The sequence below is a fragment of the Leopardus geoffroyi genome, chromosome B4 (assembly GCF_018350155.1).
Source record: "Leopardus geoffroyi isolate Oge1 chromosome B4, O.geoffroyi_Oge1_pat1.0, whole genome shotgun sequence".
Lineage (NCBI taxonomy): Eukaryota > Metazoa > Chordata > Mammalia > Carnivora > Felidae > Leopardus > Leopardus geoffroyi.
This window is the reverse complement of record NC_059341.1, coordinates 90,202,035-90,220,546: the sequence shown is the minus strand read 5'-3', so window position 1 is coordinate 90,220,546 and position 18,512 is coordinate 90,202,035. Positions and strand designations below refer to the sequence as shown.

At 41.8% G+C, this 18,512-nt stretch overlaps 2 protein-coding genes across 3 annotated transcripts in view; one reads left to right on the top strand and one right to left on the bottom strand.

Annotated features, from left to right (window-relative positions):
- CB4H12orf56 (chromosome B4 C12orf56 homolog) overlaps positions 1 to 14,178 on the top strand; it is a 114,351-nt gene extending 100,173 nt beyond the window's left edge. The window contains exon 13 of the mRNA XM_045464990.1: positions 13,844 to 14,178. Coding sequence (XP_045320946.1) covers positions 13,844 to 13,865 — 22 coding nt within the window. The 3' untranslated portion in view covers positions 13,866 to 14,178. The remainder of the gene's footprint in view (positions 1 to 13,843) is intronic.
- XPOT (exportin for tRNA) overlaps positions 1 to 18,397 on the bottom strand; it is a 165,537-nt gene extending 147,140 nt beyond the window's left edge. For both annotated transcript variants that reach the window (XM_045464979.1, XM_045464980.1), the window contains exon 1: positions 18,307 to 18,397. The gene's annotated coding sequence lies outside the window, so the exon portion shown is untranslated. The remainder of the gene's footprint in view (positions 1 to 18,306) is intronic.
- Positions 18,398 to 18,512: the final 115 nt, after the last annotated feature.

Below are 18,512 nucleotides of genomic sequence, written 5' to 3'. Positions count from 1 at the left end.
AATAGTGTTAATATATGAGAACATTTTTGTTTTATTTAGAAAAATGATAAAATTTGCTGGAGTTGTAGTACAGTAATAGCAAAATTAATTACTAAAATTACTTCAGCAACTAGTAGCTATTGAGTATCAAGTGTGTGCTAATCACTGTAAAGTTTAATAAGACCCAGTGCCTATCTTTGAGAAGCTAACTTTATAGAAAGGGGAATAAATCAACCACAAAAATAATTATAACATAAGATGGTTGATAATAAATGACCACGAGGTAAAGTTTTGTGAGCCATAAGGAGAAAAGGCTTATGTGTTATTGAAATAATCAGTAAAATTTTCATGAAGGACATGGCATTTGAGATGAGAAAACAGTCACATTTTCCTGGTCTGGGAAGTAAGAGAAGAGCATTCTAGGCAGTGGTATGGCAACAGAAGTACCAAAGTGGAAAAGCAGGAGAGGTTTTTGGGAAACGGAACAGCTGTTTTGCCAGAGTGTAAAACTACTGTATATTTTTTTGGAAGAAAGACAGTAGGAAATACAGTTGGAAAAGTAGGTAGTGTAATGCCCGAAGTTCCTAAACCTCCCACAAAAGACCACCAGAGTCGTGAGTCAAAGCCAAGCGGCAAGGGTCGTTTATTGCAGGTTCGAACCTGGACCTCTGCGCACTCGTTGCCGGTGACGCTAAGAGGCCTCGATCAGAGTTGGTATAGGGTTTTTATAGACAGGGACAAACAGCATAGGTGAGGTTTCAAATTATGAGGGGCCTGATTAGTCGATTTTAAAGTACGGACATTTGTGGTTTTCTGATTGGGCGTCCTTTGTCTGTCCTTTGGCGGGAAGGCTTTGTCCGTTACTTGTGGTGGGAGGAAAAAAAGGGGAAGGGGATAGGTGAGGAATGTGCTAAGCAAGCAGGTTTACAGAAGCGAGAAACGCCGGTTAGTTTATGTACAACCACTCATTCCATTACATATCAGACTACATTTAGGAAGGTTTACAACCCATTCTACTACACAGCGGGTTACATTCAGGAAAGGTCTCACAATGCTCATAGCAAACAGCAAGCAAAACAGACTTCTCAGCAATTGTATTTCTTATCAAAGATCCATAATAAGCAGAAAGAGAACCTAGCTTTAAACTAAGGTAGGGCTGTCATTTGGATTGTTCCTTTCAGTAGGGAGTACCTGGGTGGCTTAGTCAGTTAAGTGTCCGACTCTTGATTTCAGCTCAGATCACAATCTTGCGGTTCATGAGTTTGAGCCCCACGATGGGCTCTGTGCTCACAGTGCGGAACCTGCTTGGGATTCTCTCTCCCCCTCTCTTTCTGCCCCTCTCCAGTTTGCACGTGTGAGTGCTGTCTATCTCTCTCTCTCAAAATAAATATTTTTTTTAACGTTTATTTATTTTTGAGACAGAGAGAGAGATAGAGTATGAACGGGGGAGGGTCAGAGAGAGAGGGAGACACAGAATCTGAAACAGGCTCCGAGCTGTCAGCACAGAGCCCGACGCGGGGCTCGAACTCACGGGCCGCGAGACCATGACCTGAGCCTAAGTCGGACGCTTAACCGACTGAGCCACTCAGGCGCCCCATAAGTATTTTTTAAAAAGTAGGCAGGAGTCACACTGTGACGGGCTTTTTATTCACTCACTCATTCAACAAACATTCACTGAGCACTTGTGCTAAACTCAGAGGTAAAAAAAATCGACAGAGGAGACCTGAATGCTATAACCACATCAATTGTGTATTCATTGACTTTCACAACTAGAGGTCTAAACATTTCCTTTGATAAAATGAAGTCACATTACTTGTATGCTCCCCAAATTTCATACAGAATTAGATCAGTTTATCAACAGTGGCGGTCTGAATCTATGCAAAGAGAAATGCCTTTCTCTCTGTCTCGCAAGGTTCAAAAGTAATTTTGAGGAAGAAAGAAACACATTTGCAACCAATTATACTTTCAAGTTACAGGCTAGTTTCAAAGAACTAGGGCAAATTCCTCAGCAGGTTTGGAAGGATTTAACCTGTTCCTCTCTGGGAATAGTGACTGATACAGCCCTTTCCACAACAGGCTGGTCCTGCATAGTTGGTCCCAGGGAGGGTGATAGCATTATGATGATCATGTCTCAGTGGCTGACCCACCAAACTGGTCACATTTGGGCTTTATCAACAGCTACTGCTAAAGAATTCCAAAGATAGGGGCACCTGTCGGTTAAGTATCTGACTCTTGATTTCTACTCAGGTCATGATCTTACATTTCATGATTTTGAGCACTGCATCGGGCTCTGTGCTGACAGTGCTTGGGATTCTCTCTCTTCCTCTCTCTGTGCCCTTGCCCTGCTCGCACTCTCTTTCAAAATAAATAAATAAAAACAAAAACATAAAAAAAAAACTGCTTTAAAAAGAAAGAATTCCAAAGACAAATTATTGCAGCTGATTTCAGTCTTGAACATGATTAGAATATCTATCCATATGGCGAAGGTGGCACAGTTTGAAGATCTGCTGAAAATGCAGGAACTCAGATTTTATTATTTTTTTATTTTTAATTTTTTTAATGTTTATTTATTTTTGAGAGACAGACACAGAGCACGAGTGGGGGAGGGGAGAGAGAGAGGGAGACATAGAAACCAAAGCAGGCTCCAGGCTCTGAGCTGTCAGCACAAAGCCTGACGCGGGGCTTGAACCCACGAATTGTGAGATCATGACCTGAGCCGAAGTCGGACGCTTAACCAACTAAGTCACCCAGGTGCCTAGGAACTCAGATTTTAAAGTGGCAAACATGGGCATGCTGGTTATTAAAATAAGGAGGTGTGTCCACGTTTAAACACTTTTAAAAGAAAATGTGAAATAACAAAATGTTAAAAAACAGAAAATGTAGAGCAATTACATAGATGACAATTAAAATGAAATGTGAAAATGTATTAGGGAAAAGGCTCTAGTAAAAGATTATCATTAATTCAAGGGACTATAATAAGGAGACTTCCCAGGCTGAGTGTGAATTGGGTATAAGGCGGGGCTAGGGGCTTAAAAAGCTTTCTCGGTTTGAAGCCAGAATCGGTGGAATGCCCTGTCCTCAGGGCTTTAACTCAGGCCTAATATCAAACACCACAGTAACGGCTGCCACAGTTGTGTTTGCACCCAGGAAAAAGTGCTGCGCGCAAGTCCTTACACAAAGCTTCCGGGCCTCGAATAGCCTCACTTTTCTACCTACACTTTTCTACTTACCACTCACGTGTTAGTCTTTCAGCAATACAGTATCTCCGAGAACCTAATCACTGTCCCTTCACCCCCTCAACCTGAAATCCACACTGGGCCAGCCCAATCAAGAAAATGGCCTACTTTTGATCCCCCAGACAAACGTAGGAGCCATTTTTAAGATCAGATTTCTGCCGGGTGACATTCCCTATAGACTGGAAAGGAAGGCATAGTAGAAACACCATTTATTTAATTCAGTCAATCAGTGTACATGTTTGAGTGCCTAATATATTCCTAGCATTGTGCTTGATGCCATTAGGGAGAGAAGTGTCAGAGGCTAATAGTCAAGAATACGGGATGAGCACAACTAAATAAAGAAGGTACAAGACAGTACATGATTAGCTGTGATCTCTCCCCTTTGTATGTACTATGCTAAGAAGGCGCCCTTGTCAAACTGCCTTGCTACCATGGTGACAGTTACTAAGAAATGCACAGACCCACATATGAACTGGTTAGAGAGTTCTGGTTGTTGCTGTTGTTTTTAAATATGTAGTTTCTCCAGTCAAATGAACGGTTCTTAATGTTGGTCTCCAATTTTCTCTATGGATTCTCTACATTTGAGTCCTGGAAGAAAAGTGAACCAAGAGTATGTGGACCCACTGTGCTGACCCTGCAGAGTCTTGGAGTTTTCCTGCTGCTTTAGATCAGACTTTAACCCTTCATGTGTTGTTCGGAGTGACCTCAAGCGCCCCAGGCTTCTAAATTCATCCAATCTGTTAATATACAGGTATATTCCCCAAAGTTAAGAAACAATTCTGGATCATGTCTTATTCTAACTTCTTGCTTTTGTCTGTCTTGTGGTTTCTATCTTCCCTGTGCCCCGCTTCATCCTAGTTGTGACCACTGTCCCCTCTTCATTTATTCCCCAAGCACCATTATATATAAGTGGTCATTTATTATTATTTTTTGGGGGGGGGGGCAAGTGAACAAGGGGCAGAGACAGAGAATCCCACAAGGGACAGAGATAGAGAGAGGAGAGAGAAGTGGGGTTCACCCAAAGTGGTGCTCGTGTTCCCTGGAAGTGGGGCCCAAACTCACAAACTAGGAGATCATGACCTGAGCTAAAGTCAGATGCTTAGCCAACCGAGCCACCCAGGCACCCCTATAAGTGGTTGCTTATAATGGACTGTTAATGGAAGTCCAGGAACAAGAAAGGAGGTAGTATAATACAGCACAAGGAAAGAAATATAAGTACCTAAAAGTTCTTTGGCCATTTTCAACATGGGGAATTTCTCACTGTATTTTCTTCTCAGGGTGCTGCCATTTTGCTCAGACTTCCTTCTCATCTCTTTTTTAAGTTCTTCAAGTCCAATCTCGGAGGTTCTATTATTCAAGGCAACTTACGTTGTCAAACCTCCCCCCCATACAGACTACCCCAAAATGCCAACTTTTTTTTTTCCTTCTCAAACAAAGGTTCCTTCCCCCCCCCCCCCCCCCGCCCCAGGCAAATGTTTCCATTCCCCTAGTATGCAAAATAGCAGCTAAGAATAGCTATTTTAAAAGTTATTTATTTTCTTTCCCTGTTCACATGCATTTTGGCTTAACTCTCTCATTTGATCTGTATTTAAGGTACTATTTTTCTTGAGGCTGTCTGAAATACAAATGTAAAGTCAAGGTTTCAGAATCATTTTGAATTGCACATAAGCCATTTATTGGTTTATTTATTGGGGGAGAATTCTAGTTCTTTTTTAACTCATTTTCTAATAAATAATTTCTCAAAGATTCAGAAAAGCTACTGAATGATTTGTGAGTTTCTGACTGTACTGTAAAAGATAGGGAGAAGAATAAAAACAGGTTCCCTGTAGAAAACTCCCTACTGAGAGAGCCAAAACATAAGAGACTGTTAAAAACTGAGAACAAACTGAGGGTTGATGGGGGGTGGGAGGGAGGGGAGGGTAGGTGATGGGTATTGAGGAGGGCACCTTTTGGGATGAGCACTGGGTGTTGTATGGAAACCAATTTGACAATAAATTTCATATATTAAAAAAATAATAATAATAAAATTAATTAATTAATTAATTAATTTTAAAAAAGAAAGAAAGAAAGAAAGAAAACTCCCTACCGTATCTGGCATTATCCACAGACCAAGAACCCTTTTACGAGTACCCAGCACAATTTTCAAAAAAGAAACCTTTCTTTATTCAGTCAGAAAAGTAGATGCTTAGGCAGTGACCACAACTTTGCCTTAAGGATAAGAATCTTATCTCAGACTACAGAAAAGCTTCCAAGGGTGCGGATGGATGATTATCTCTAAGGTAGCCCTAAGTTATATTTGAATGTCATCTCCAAAGGAAGGTAACATATAACAATAAGTATGGCTTCTTGTGAAGACGGGTATTTCCCCTTGGATGGATCTCAATTTATATAAATTGATTTATATAAATGGAGATTTACAGAAATCTCCATCTATACCTCTATGAGGCTGTTACAAACTGTGCTGAGCACCAGACAAGGTACCATGAAGATATGAGCAAACACTGAAATAAAATCGAGATCCTATAGGAATCCTACTTAGAATTCAGAGGCTAAGAAGTAAAAATTATGGAATGAAAAACAAAGTAGAATTGCTTCACGGAGTTCTGGAATTTTAGAACTAGAAATATTTTAAAAATCATTCACTGATTTGCAGAGAAGGAAATGAGAGCTCAGAAGGGTTAGTAGTTTGCCTGAAGTCACACAGTGAATTAGCAGCAGAGTCCACAGATAATCAAGAGGTTTATCTACCTTACCACATGTAACAACCTTTAAGCATCAGTTCTTTGCAAGGAAATATATTGCTTAAGAAAACACATGTAAAATGCCGAGCACAATGTCTGGAACCACAGCTGTCATCACAATCAACATCATCGTCATCGTGGCTAAAAGTACAGATTTTGATATTAGACCCTGATGTGAGTCTCAGCTCTGTCACTAGGTGTGACTATAGATAACATATTTACCTATCTAAGCCCCAGTTTCTTCATCTATAAAATGGGAATAAAAATAGTAGACGCTATTAGCGCCTACCTAATAGAATAGTTGCGGGGATTATATATATACTCACGAGCGTATGTACATGTACACATACGTTGAAACTGTTCAAACATTAGCTGTTCCACAGTATTACTAACCTATGTAAGAAGACAGAGTCAAATTAGAATACACACATATAGAGCATTGGTGGAATTTCTCTTTGCTCCGACCAGGAAGTTAATATTTACTGAGCATGCACTGTGTACAGATACCAGCACACAAGAGTACGGAACAACAAAAACAGGAGAAGAGACGCTATTTCTGATGTTATATTATGGTAACTATTATTCTCAACAAATATACACCAATTACCTACATGTTAATAAGACTGAGTTTGTGCTTTCAAGGAGCCTGCAATCTAGTGGAGGAAGGAACCAGGCTGTTATCATACGGAGTGGTACGTACATGGCTGAGCCAGAGCTTAGAGCTATGGGAACTCACGGAAGGACATCCTATCTAGGAAGGGAGGAGGTAGGGAAGGGAGCATCAGAGGTTTCTCAGATAAAAGGATAAGGAGTTGGCCAAAGTGAGAAGGGTTGGAAAGAGCCTGAAGCCACAGGCCAGCTGTGGTGGGTGCCCTCGGCTGGCTCTCGGCATCCACTCCAAACCCCTAGTGTGCTCTCTGATCCTGCAGGGGCTAAAGAAGGAAAAACCACGTTTCCCCTCATCTCCCTGCAGTTAGGGTTCTGCTTTTGCCAGTCAGAAGCACTTGGAAGGTGGATCTGGGGCTGGAGTCATTCGCTTTGTTGCTGCTGCAACAGAACACCTGTTTGTTTCACCTGTGCACCCACTGGGCCTTCCTCAGCATTAGTTCAGTGTCCAGGTGCCAACTCTGTGGGTGTTGAGAGGTCGTCACAGGGGAAGCAGTACTTCCTGATCCTCAGATCACAGCTACAGTGACAGGTCTTTGAACTCTACAGTGCTCACGGAGTCCACTGACGGCCACCTCTCTGATGGTTGCAGAGGTATCGGCTCTCCCAGTAGGCCAGAATAGCAGTCTTGTGCTAGGAATCACTCCTGGAGACCCCCGGTGACCCAACGACCCTGGCCAATGATTTGCTAAACTCCTGACTCCCTGTATTAAATCCCTTTTTGCTCAAAATGATGTGAGTGGTTCCTACTGCTTGCACCTAATACACCAAGAAAATACAAAAACTGTGAAATGGGCCATGAATAATACGGTTTGTGGGGTTAGTAAACTTCTGTAATGGACCCAGACAGTAAATATTTTAAGCGTTGTGGGCACTTATGACCTTCACCTCGCCTTCCTCCCCCTTCCCTTCTCCAGGGCTAAGTATATTCACACTGCAGCGATCTCCAGAACATTTTCATTTTGGCAAAACTGAAACCCTACACTTCTTAAATAGTAATTCCTCATTCCCTCTCCCTCTCCCCTCTTGTCTCTGGCAACCACCATTCTACTCTCTATCTCCATAAATTTAACTACTCTTGATACCTCATATAAATGGAATCATACAGTATTTAATTTTTTGTGACTAGCTCATTTCGCCTAACATAATGTCCTCAAAATCCATGCTGTAGCATATGACAGGATTTCTTTATTTCCATTGTAAGGCTGAATAATATTCCGTTGTATGTCTGTGCCACATTTTGTTTATCCATTCCTCTGTTTATGACATTTGGGTTGCTCCCACTTCTTGGCTATTGTGAATAATGCTGTTATAAACATAGGTATGTAAATATCTCTTCAAGATCTTGCTTTCAATTCTTTTGGATATACACCCAGAAGTGGGATTGCTGGATCATATGGTAATTCTAATTTTTAACTTAAAAAAATATTTTTTAATGTTTATTTATTTTTTGAGAGGGAGAGAGAGAGAGAGAGAGAGCGAGCAGGGGAGGGGTAGAGAGAGAGGGAGACATAGAATCTGAAGTAGGCTCCAGGCTCTGAGCTGTCAGCACAGAGCCCGATGCAGGGCTTGAACTCATGAACCATGAGACCATGACCTGAGCTGAAGTTGGACGCTTAACCGACTGAGCCACCCAGGCGCCCCTCTAATTTTTAACTTTTTTGAGGAACCCCCACACTGTTTTCCATAGCAGCTGTACTACTTTACATTCCTACCAATAGTGCAAAAGAGGTCCAATTTCTCCCCATCCTTGTTGACACTTACTATTTCTGGTGTTTTGATTATAGCTATCCTAATGAGTATGAGGTGACATTTCATAGTGGTTCTGATTTGCACTTCCCTAATGATTAATGATGTGATGTCAAGCATTGTTTCATATACTTGTTGATCATTTGTATATCTTCTTTGCCCATTTTAAAGTTGGGATATATGGGGGTGCCTGGCTGGCTCAGTCAGTAGAGCATGCAACTCTTGATCTCAGAGTCATGAGTTCAAGCCCCACATTGGGCATGGGTCCTACCTAAAATTAAAAATAAATAAAAATAAAAGGAAAAAATAAAATTGGGATATATGTTTTTTGTTGCTGTGCTATAGGAGTTCTTTATATAATCTAGGTATTAAGCTCCTATCAGATATATGATTTCTTTAGGCTGCTTTTTCACTTTATCACTCATGCCAGTTCAGTTTTAGTCTGTGCCCGTGAATGGCAGTGTAGTCTGGAGCAAACTGGCAAGCAGTCTGGCCAGATCTGGAGCTATCTCCCATCCTAAAGACACTAGGAGGAATGAGCCAGAACGTCTCTAACTTAAGACACTCTCACTATGCTATCAAAAAGCATCCCCATGCCTTCACTTTGAACCAGAACCAGACAACCTGAGGGTTTCTGGGGCTGCAGAATTAGAAACAGTCTCAAGACCGGGTGAGTAAGAAGCAGTCACGGAGGTAGACTTACCAGATTCGGGTTTCACGCTGTCAAGTACCTGTCACTAGAAAGCTGGGATCAAACTCAAATACAATTTCGTTACCTAGTTTGCAATTTAACACTGCTCTTTTTACTTCAAATGGTAGTTCAGTTCAGCTTCTCTGATTCTCCATGTTCATTCTGAGAGAATGAAATATCCTAACTCTGGAGATACTAATGATTTCCTGTCAAATATATGGAGAGTTACTTCTTGACAATCTAAAATGCATCCCAGTTCACACAGTACATGCTCCAAAAAGCCCTGCTGATTCTGTATTAGTGGATATGACACCATGGCATGGTGCATTTGCCAAAATATCCTCTTTGGAGAGATAAGTTTCTCATGTATAAAAGGCCTATTTCCCCTTCCAACTACTATTGTTTTTTGGAAAAATTTGAGAAGACTTATGTGTGCTATTTCTCTGGTCTCCACAAGAAAAAGAAAGTGGGAAGGTTAAGCACAGAGCTGCATAGGGTCAAGAAGAAGAAATGTTGTAAACGCAGGATCCTAATTCTCTTCCTCCCTGATTTTTATGTTAAGTTGTTGCTATTCAGGTTTTTACATACAATGTTCATCACTGCATTACCTCTAATCACAAATGTCAAGAACAATTGACTTTTTTTTAATTTTGGAGAGAGAGCATATGAGTAGAGGAGAGGGGCAGAGGGAGAAAGGGAAAGAGACAGACAGAGAGAGAGAGAGAGAGAGAGAGAGAGAGAATCTTAAGCAGGCTCCATCCACACTGAACACAGAGACCCATGCGGGGCTCAATCTCATGACCCTGGCTGAGATCATGACCTGAGCTGAAATCAAGAGTCAGATGCTCAACTGACTGAGCTACCCATGCACTCCAGGATCAGTGACATTTATAAATGATTTTAGCTGTAAATTACAGAAAACCCAAACACAAGTAGCTTAAAAAAAAGTTATCTTTCTCCTCATAACAAGAAATCCAGAGATAGGTCATTGCTGGCATTGGTTTAAATGCTGAATTTTCTCAAAGTCAAAAGCCTTGAATTTTCTTGACTTTCCCTTCAGGGATGAAAGATGGCTACTACAGCTCTAGACTTCCCCTGGCTCACAAAGCAGAAAGAATAGACAACAAATACCAGTTGTGACTGTCTCATTTTATTTGGAAGGCAATACACGTATGCCTCCCTTTCCTGGAATTTCTCCCTCAACCTCAGTAATCTTCGGTAAGGTGAAGAAAACAGAACATTTGGGAATATTTGGTTTTCCTATCCTATAGGCAGGCAAGTAAGAGGAAAACTGGGAATGGGTGTTGGTCTGTTGAGTTCTAGGGTCTGCCACAGTGAAAACCAGGAAATACCAAAACATCTGAGAATACAAGATTAACGGAGTATGATGTGCCAGATGAATCCCAGGAGACTGTTAAAAACTGTGGTACAGAAACATACTTAAGTACATGCAAAATTATTCCTAGAAATGTTATCAACTAATAAACGAACATACAAAACACTCGATAAGAAATCATCAAATTTGTTGGGGTGAAAAAAGTTTTGACAGATTTAAAAAACTTGAACAGTTATATACAAAAAACCCAGAACTCACGTTCTGAAAATGCTGACTTAGGTTGGGTTTTCTAGGAAACAGACTGAGGCAGGGAGGTGCATGCAGGTGCTTGATTTTACTCCAGAGTGCTTTCAGGAACAGCACCTCTGAGGGAGGCAGGACGGGGCAGAGGGAGGTGAACCGCAGGGCACTTGCCACAGAGGCTCTAACTGGCGGGTCCCATGGGGAATTCTAAAGCTGAATGTCCCAGATTGTTACAATTGAGGGACTCTGCCTGGTACCTCACAACTGACCAGTCCTTGGATCTGAGTCGCCCCCAGGGACAGACTGTAACCCAGGATGAGGCAGTTTCCTTCACAGAAGGCAATTTTGGAGAGAAGCCACCGTGAGTCATTAGCAGCCGACACCCCTGGCAGCTACAGCTTGGGATCTGGGCAGCATACCACACAGCATCCACTAGAAATGTGAACCCTGATTATCTCCGGGTTTGGGGATTGAGCTCGGCTTTCTCTCTTTTTTAAATAGTTTCCAAATTTTCCACAACAGAGTATTGCCGTAAGAATTAAAAATGACTTAATTCATGTAAAGCACTTTGCACAATTCCTGGAATTTATTAAGTATTCCATAAGTTTAGTTGTACTTATTTCTTATTTAGAAGTATATACATATAGGGGCACCTGGGTGGCTCAGTCAGTTAAGCGTCCGACTTCGGCTCAGGTCATGATCTCACGGTCCGTGAGTTCGAGCCCCGCGTCGAGCTCTGTGCTGACAGCTCAGAGCCTGGAGCTTGTTTCAGATTCTGTGTCTCCCTCTCTCTGAGCCTCCCCCGTTCGTGCTCTGTCTCTCTCTGTCTCAAAAATAAATAAAGGTTAAAAAAAAAATTTTTTTAAAAAGAAGTATATACATATAAAACACTATGAAGAGAAAGCATAAATGAGAATATTGTCAAGAAAAAAAGTATGAAGTAGGATTAAAATAATAATAGACTTTGCCGTTCATTTTGGCTTATTTTGTTTTATCCGTGAAATTCCTTCTTCTGATATCGCTTCTTCCTAGCATTGTCCCATAGAACTTTCTTGTAATAATACAAATTTTGGTATCAGTGTCGTCCAACAGCCACTAGCCATGGTTGGCTACTGAGCATTTGAAATGTGGCTAGTGCAAATGAAGAACCATATTTCAAACTTTATTTAGTTTCAATTCATTTAAATGTAAATAGCCACATATTGCTAGTGGCTACCAAATATTGGACAATGCAGTTCTATACCAATATTAATCAATGGTTATTTAGAGAACAGATCTAAACTATTCTTTTTCTCTTTAAGCTTGGATGAGTTCCCTCAATTCATCACCCTGTATAATCTCCTAATCTTGATTTCAAAATCACATTATATTTAGAAGTGTAGAAAAACAAAATGGGAAGTTAATTAAGTGTAAAAAAAAAAAAGTGTTTTTTTCTTTTCTTTTCTTTTTTTAAGTATACTCTACACCCAGCATGGGGCCTGAACTCATGATCCCAAGATCAAGAGTCAGTCACATGCTCTACTGACTGAGCCAGCCAGGCGCCCCTGGTCAGACTTTTTTTTTTACATACAACAGAGAAGGTAATTTAGTTGAAAGTTAGATGCTAAAGAGCTATATAATGTATCGCTAATTGTCTGAAATTTTTTAGTAAATAATCTGAAAAGAAAATGAGAGGTTGTTCTATATGAAATATCCGGTTCCTCTTGGTAAGCCAAAAAAGACTTCTCAAATCATATCTTTTTTCCTTTAAAAAAAAAATGTTTACTTATTTTTGAGAGAGAGAGAGAGAGAGAAAGTGCATGTGCATGCACACATGAGCGTGAGCAGGGGAGGGGCAGAGAAAAAGGGAGACAAAGAATCCCAAACAGACTCCATGCCATCAACCCAGACCTCGAGGCAGGGCTTGAACACATGAATCACAAGATCATAACCTGAGCAGAAATCAAGAGTCAGACGCTTAACCGATTGAGCCACGAGGTGCCCCTGAAATCATATCTTTCAACCATATTGTCAATATAGTATGGGAGACACCTACAGAAACAATTTGAGAATGCCTGAATAACAATGTGGAAGTCTCTTACATCTCAGGTGGGAGGCCTATGCGTATGGGGATAACTCCCTAACAGCAGCCATGCTTGAGAAAGGAAAGAGACACAGATTTTGGCTTGCATTTCAGCCTTGCCACTTACTGGCTGTGTACTTTGGACACATTACTTAATTACTCCACAATAAAATGGTGATAACTACACCTTTGAAGGTTTGTTGGAATATTAGTGATATGTAAAGCACCTGGCACACAGTAAGTGCTAAATCAATGAGTTTTATTATTATGTCAATATTATGTCAATAAAATAGAACAGCAAAAGTGAAGTGAGTCCAAATGATTTAAAACTTGAGTGATAATTAACTGGCATAATCATTAAGTTGTAAAATTATTTTTGGTATATGTTACTTTATTTTTTTAATGTATTTTATTTATTTATTTTGAAAGAAAAAGAGAATGCGAGCATGAGAGAGGGAGGGAGGGAGGGAGGGAGAGAGAGAGAGAGAGAGAGAGAAAGAGAGAGAGAGAATCCCAAACAGGCTCCATGCTGTTAGACAGAGCCTGATTCAGGGTTCGATCTCACAAACCTGAGATCATGACCTGAGCTGAAACCAAGAATCAGATGCTTAACTGACTGAGCCACCCAGGTGCCCTGGTGTATGTTACTTTATGTGTCTATTGGCCACACATAAAACACAGTCTGTTCTTAATGGTCTTTTGCCCCCCAAAAGGGTTGTTGTCACTAAAATGGTTTTGTCACTGGTACTGTCAGTAGGGAAATTTTCAAGCTGTAAAGAGCAGTATTAAATCAATAGTCTTGAACACAACTGTTTTTCTAGACTTAATAGGAGAGATCATGGCTGAAATTAAGAAACAACTTCTTGAGCAATACTACAAAGAAGCACTTTTAACGGCTTCCATGAGAAGCCATAAGAAGTCATTAAAAAATGAGACATTTTTAAGAAGATAAACAATTCTCCAGCTGAAAATGTCATCCTCACCTGTGGGAGCCAGCCTCCGGGGTAGCCTCTACTGATCCTTCTTTCCTAGCATTCATGCACTTCATTACTCTCCTGCCCAAATTCAATCAAGGCTGGCCCTGAACATGGTCAAGGCTATGTCATAAAAGGCACTGCAGCTTCTGCTTTGGTCTTTCAGATCATCATTTCCTCCGGAATAAGCCAGTTGCCACGCTGTGAGAACACTCAAGCTATCCTGCAGAAAAGCCCCTGTGGCCAACAGACGAAGCCAACTTCTCAGACATGTGAGAGAATCACCTTGGAAGTGGATTCTCCAGCTCCAAATAAATCTTCAGATGACCACAGCCCTAGCCAACAACATCTGACTTCAACCTTCTGAGTCTGAGACTGAAACAGAAATGCCCAGCTGAACCGTTCCTGAGTTCCTGACTCAGAAATTGGGAGAGATAATACAGGACTTTTACTGTTTTAAGCCACAACATTTTGGGTTTGTTTTATTATTTTTAAGTGTATTTATTTATTTATTTATTTTTAATTTTTTTTTTTTCAACGTTTATTTATTTTTGGGACAGAGAGAGACAGAGCATGAACGGGGGAGGGGCAGAGAGAGAGGGAGACACAGAATCGGAAACAGGCTCCAGGCTCCGAGCCATCAGCCCAGAGCCCGACGCGGGGCTCGAACTCACGGACCGCGAGATCGTGACCTGGCTGAAGTCGGACGCTTAACCGACTGCGCCACCCAGGCGCCCCAAGTGTATTTATTTTGAGAGAGAGAGAGAGAGAGAGAGAGAGAGAGAGAGAGAGAGAGAGAGAGACAGGCTGGGGGAGGGGCAGAGAAAGAAGGAGAAAAAGAATCCCAAGCAAGCTCCATGTGGAGTCTGGTGCAAGGCTCGAACCCATGAACAATGAGACCACGACCTGAGCCAAAATCATGAGCCACGTGCCCAACCCAGGCACCCCTGTTTTTTTTTTTTTTTTCTCTTAAAGTAATCTCTATGCCCAACAGGGGCTTACACTCACAACCTTGAGATGGAGAGTTGCATGCTCTACTGACTGAGCCAGCCAGGCTCTCCAAATACTTTTTTTAAAAAGTAAACTCTACCCCAACGTGGGGCTTGAACTCACCACCCCAACATCAAAAGTCACATGCTCTACCAACTTAGCCAGCCCAGTGCCCTGAAGGTGTAGTCTGGGGTTATTTGATATGCAGCAAAAGATAGCTAACGTACCATCAATAAGAAACATTTATCACTACTGTACAAAGTATCCTGTTTATAGGCTGAACCATACGATCATTCAAGGTAACTTCTTGCTTTATAATTTTAATGTTTTAACAGGTTGACCTGTCATTGACTATCTTTTCCTATAAAATTCTTATGAGACAAGGAGAATTAGCCAATCAAATGTTCAGCAAATATCCATTAAGTTCAAGGTATTATACTAGGTGCTTTGCTGATGAAAAGGTATGATGATGCTATTGATAACAACAGTAAAAATAATGATAGATATTACTAACACCTATTAAGCATGAGCTTATCACACACTGTCCTAGACACTGTACATATATTCTCATTTAACCTTAATGTATACTGCCTAATGTTTTCCAGAAGGTCATACCAAGTTACATTCCCATCTGCAATGTAGAAACACAAACTCACTGCATGATTATCAGCACTTAAGAATTAAAAAAACAAAAAAACAAAAAAAAAAACCTGATAGGGGAAAATTGAATAGTTCAATCTGCATTTCTATGATTACTACATCTTAAAATGTTGAGCATATTAAATTTTTGTCTGACATATGTTACAATGTTGGCATTGTGTTTTCTTTTTTTTTTTTTTTTTTTAATTTTTTTTTTTTTTTCAACGTTTATTTATTTTTGGGACAGAGAGAGACACAGCATGAATGGGGGAAGGGCAGAGAGAGAGGGAGACACAGAATTGGAAACAGGCTCCAGGCTCTGAGCCATCAGCCCAGAGCCCGACGCGGGGCTCGAACTCACGGACCGCGAGATCGTGACCTGGCTGAAGTCGGACGCTTAACCGACTGCGCCACCCAGGCGCCCCATGCATTGTGTTTTCTTAACATTTTTATTGTCAAGTCAATCTCTTCCTTTGTAATTTCCTCCAATTCTTCCATAATTAAAAGGCTCTTTCCTATCCCTAAATCAATTACATCTTCACTTGCATTTGTATTCTAGTTTGTTTATGGTTTTGTTTTTTACACATGTAGTTATTATTTTTTTAAGTTTATTTATTTATTTTTGAGAGAGAGGGCACACAAGAGAGAGAGGAGGCAGAGAGGAAACCAAGCAGGTCCACACTGCCAGCACGGAGCCCAGTGTAGACTCACACACACAAACCACGAGATCATGACCTGGGTAGAAACCAAGAGTAGGATGCTCAACTGACTGAGCCACTCAGGTACCTCTGTAGTTATTTTTTTGATGTTTTATTTATTTTTGAAAGAGCGTGTGCATGAGTGGGGGAGGGGCAGAGAGTGAGGAAGACAGGATCCAAAGGGGGTTCAGCGCTGACAGCAAAGAGCCCAATGCGGGGCTTGAACCCACAAACCATGAGATCATGACCTCAGCTGAAGTGGGACGCTCAACCGATTGAGCCACCCAGGTGCCCCTGTTATTTTTTGTTGCAGGACACAGGAGTTTTTGTTTTGTGCTTTTTTTTTTTTTTCCCGTCACAATCATGTCTCCTTCACTATCAATTGAGTAAGTTTTCCTTTCCCCTACTGATTTCTGATGCCACCTTTATTATCTTAGGAATTCTTATATTACTTGGGTATGTTTGTGAGCTTCATGACCTTCTTTCACTGTCTGTTGGTTTTGGTGTTAGTACTACACTTTTTTTGATTACTAACTTCTACTCATTCATCAAGAACCATCACATTCTCCTCCTGGGAGCCTCCCTGATTCTTCCCAAAAGATATGACTGCTGCCTCCTTTTTCACCTTTATAACACATAAAATTCTGCCTTGTATCGCAGTTAACATGGCTGATTGTATCCAATTAGATTCTTGAGAGCAGGGAACAGGCGCACTATATATTCATTAAAACTAAACTGTTGGATTTGCATGAAAAGATGGTGATAGCAAAACAGATCTAGTTTGACAAAAAAAAAAAAAAAAAAAGAAAACAGACAATTCCCTCATTTCAACAAATATCACTGTACTATCCATTATGAAACAATTATAAAGGTGAGTGAACGTTAGATTCTGACTCGGGGAGTTCACCACTTAGGTCAAAGAGGCATATGAATACACGTGATTCAACAGTGTGACTAGTGTAAAATAATCATGTACAAGGAAGAAAGGAAAAAACTGAGCAAGTAGCGGGCATAATTTCAGAGTAATGGACATACCTATAAGCTGGGTTTATGGTGTTTCTTTTATTTTTTTTTAATGTTTATTTATTTTTGAGACAGAGAGAGAGGGAAAGCGCGAGAGCAGGGTAAGGGCAGAGAGAGAGAGGGTGAGGGTAGAGAGACAGGGAGACAGAATCTTTTTTTAATTTTTTTTTAATTTATTTTTTTTTTCAACGTGTATTTATTTTTTGGGGGACAGAGAGAGACAGAGCATGAACGGGGGAGGGGCAGAGAGAGAGGGAGACACAGAATCGGAAACAGGCTCCAGGCTCTGAGCCATCAGCCCAGAGCCTGACGCGGGGCTGGAACTCACGGACCGCGAGATCGTGACCTGGCTGAAGTCGGACGCTCAACCGACTGTGCCACCCAGGCGCCCCAGGGAGACAGAGAATCTGAAGCAGGCTCCAGGCTCTGAGCTGTCAGCACAGAACCTGAGGCGGGGCTCCAGCCCACAACCCGGGTGATCATGACCTGAGCTGACGTGGGATGTCCAGCCAACTAAGCCACCCAGGCGCCCGTGGGTTTACGGTGTTTCTTAAATGTCAAGGAATTTGTAATTAATCTGAATGACACAGGGCATCAATTCAGAACCTTCAACAGAAGTTCCATTAATTTATCCTTCCTGGGGGCGCCTGGGTGGCTCAGTCGGTTGGGCGTCCGACTTCGGCTCAGGTCATGATCTCGCTGTCCCTGAGTTCAAGCCCCGCGTCGGGCTCTGTGCTGACAGCTCAGAGCCTGGAGCCTGTTTCAGATTCTGTGTCTCCCTCTCTCTCTGACCCTCCCCCATTCATGCTCTGTCTCTCTCTGTCTCAAAAATGAATAAACGTTAAAAAAAATTAAAAGAAAAATTATCCTTCCTGGAAGACCTTTTGAAGGAAGCCTAACGTAGATTGGGTAGCATGGGCAAGCTGCAGAGCTCTGCTCGGAAGCTGTTCCCTTCGCGCGAACCTGAGATGCCTTGTGCAGGATACAGGTGCGAATTATTGCAAAGTGTGCGACTGGGTGAAAATGAAACAGGGAGATAAGATACAAACCTTTACCGGTATCAGGTACTATAAGCCACGTACTTGCGTTGGTTTAAAAGGCATGAAAACTGACTCCTTGTGAGAGAGCACAGTTCGAGCCACTAGGCTCATCTTCGCGCCCCGCCCTCAGGCCCCAGGCGAGCCCAGGCCAGATGTTAAGACCATGAACTACGGACGTCAAGTCAGCGTGACGTCACCAGCACTGACGCAGTCTCACAGGGAGGGGCCTCTCAGCTCACCTCAGAACGCAGTCAGGTCCGCGGAGCAGCGAGTTGACCGTCTCGTGTTCTGCCCTAAAGATCCGAATAGTCAGCAGTACGGGAGCCGAAGCGCCGAAGTTGCTCTGGAGCTGAAGACGGGCCACTTCCCTCCTTCCCTGGCCCTTACTGGTGTCCTCTCTAAGGCCCAGGCGCGGTCCAGGCGGCAGCGCGCTCACGAGCTCGCC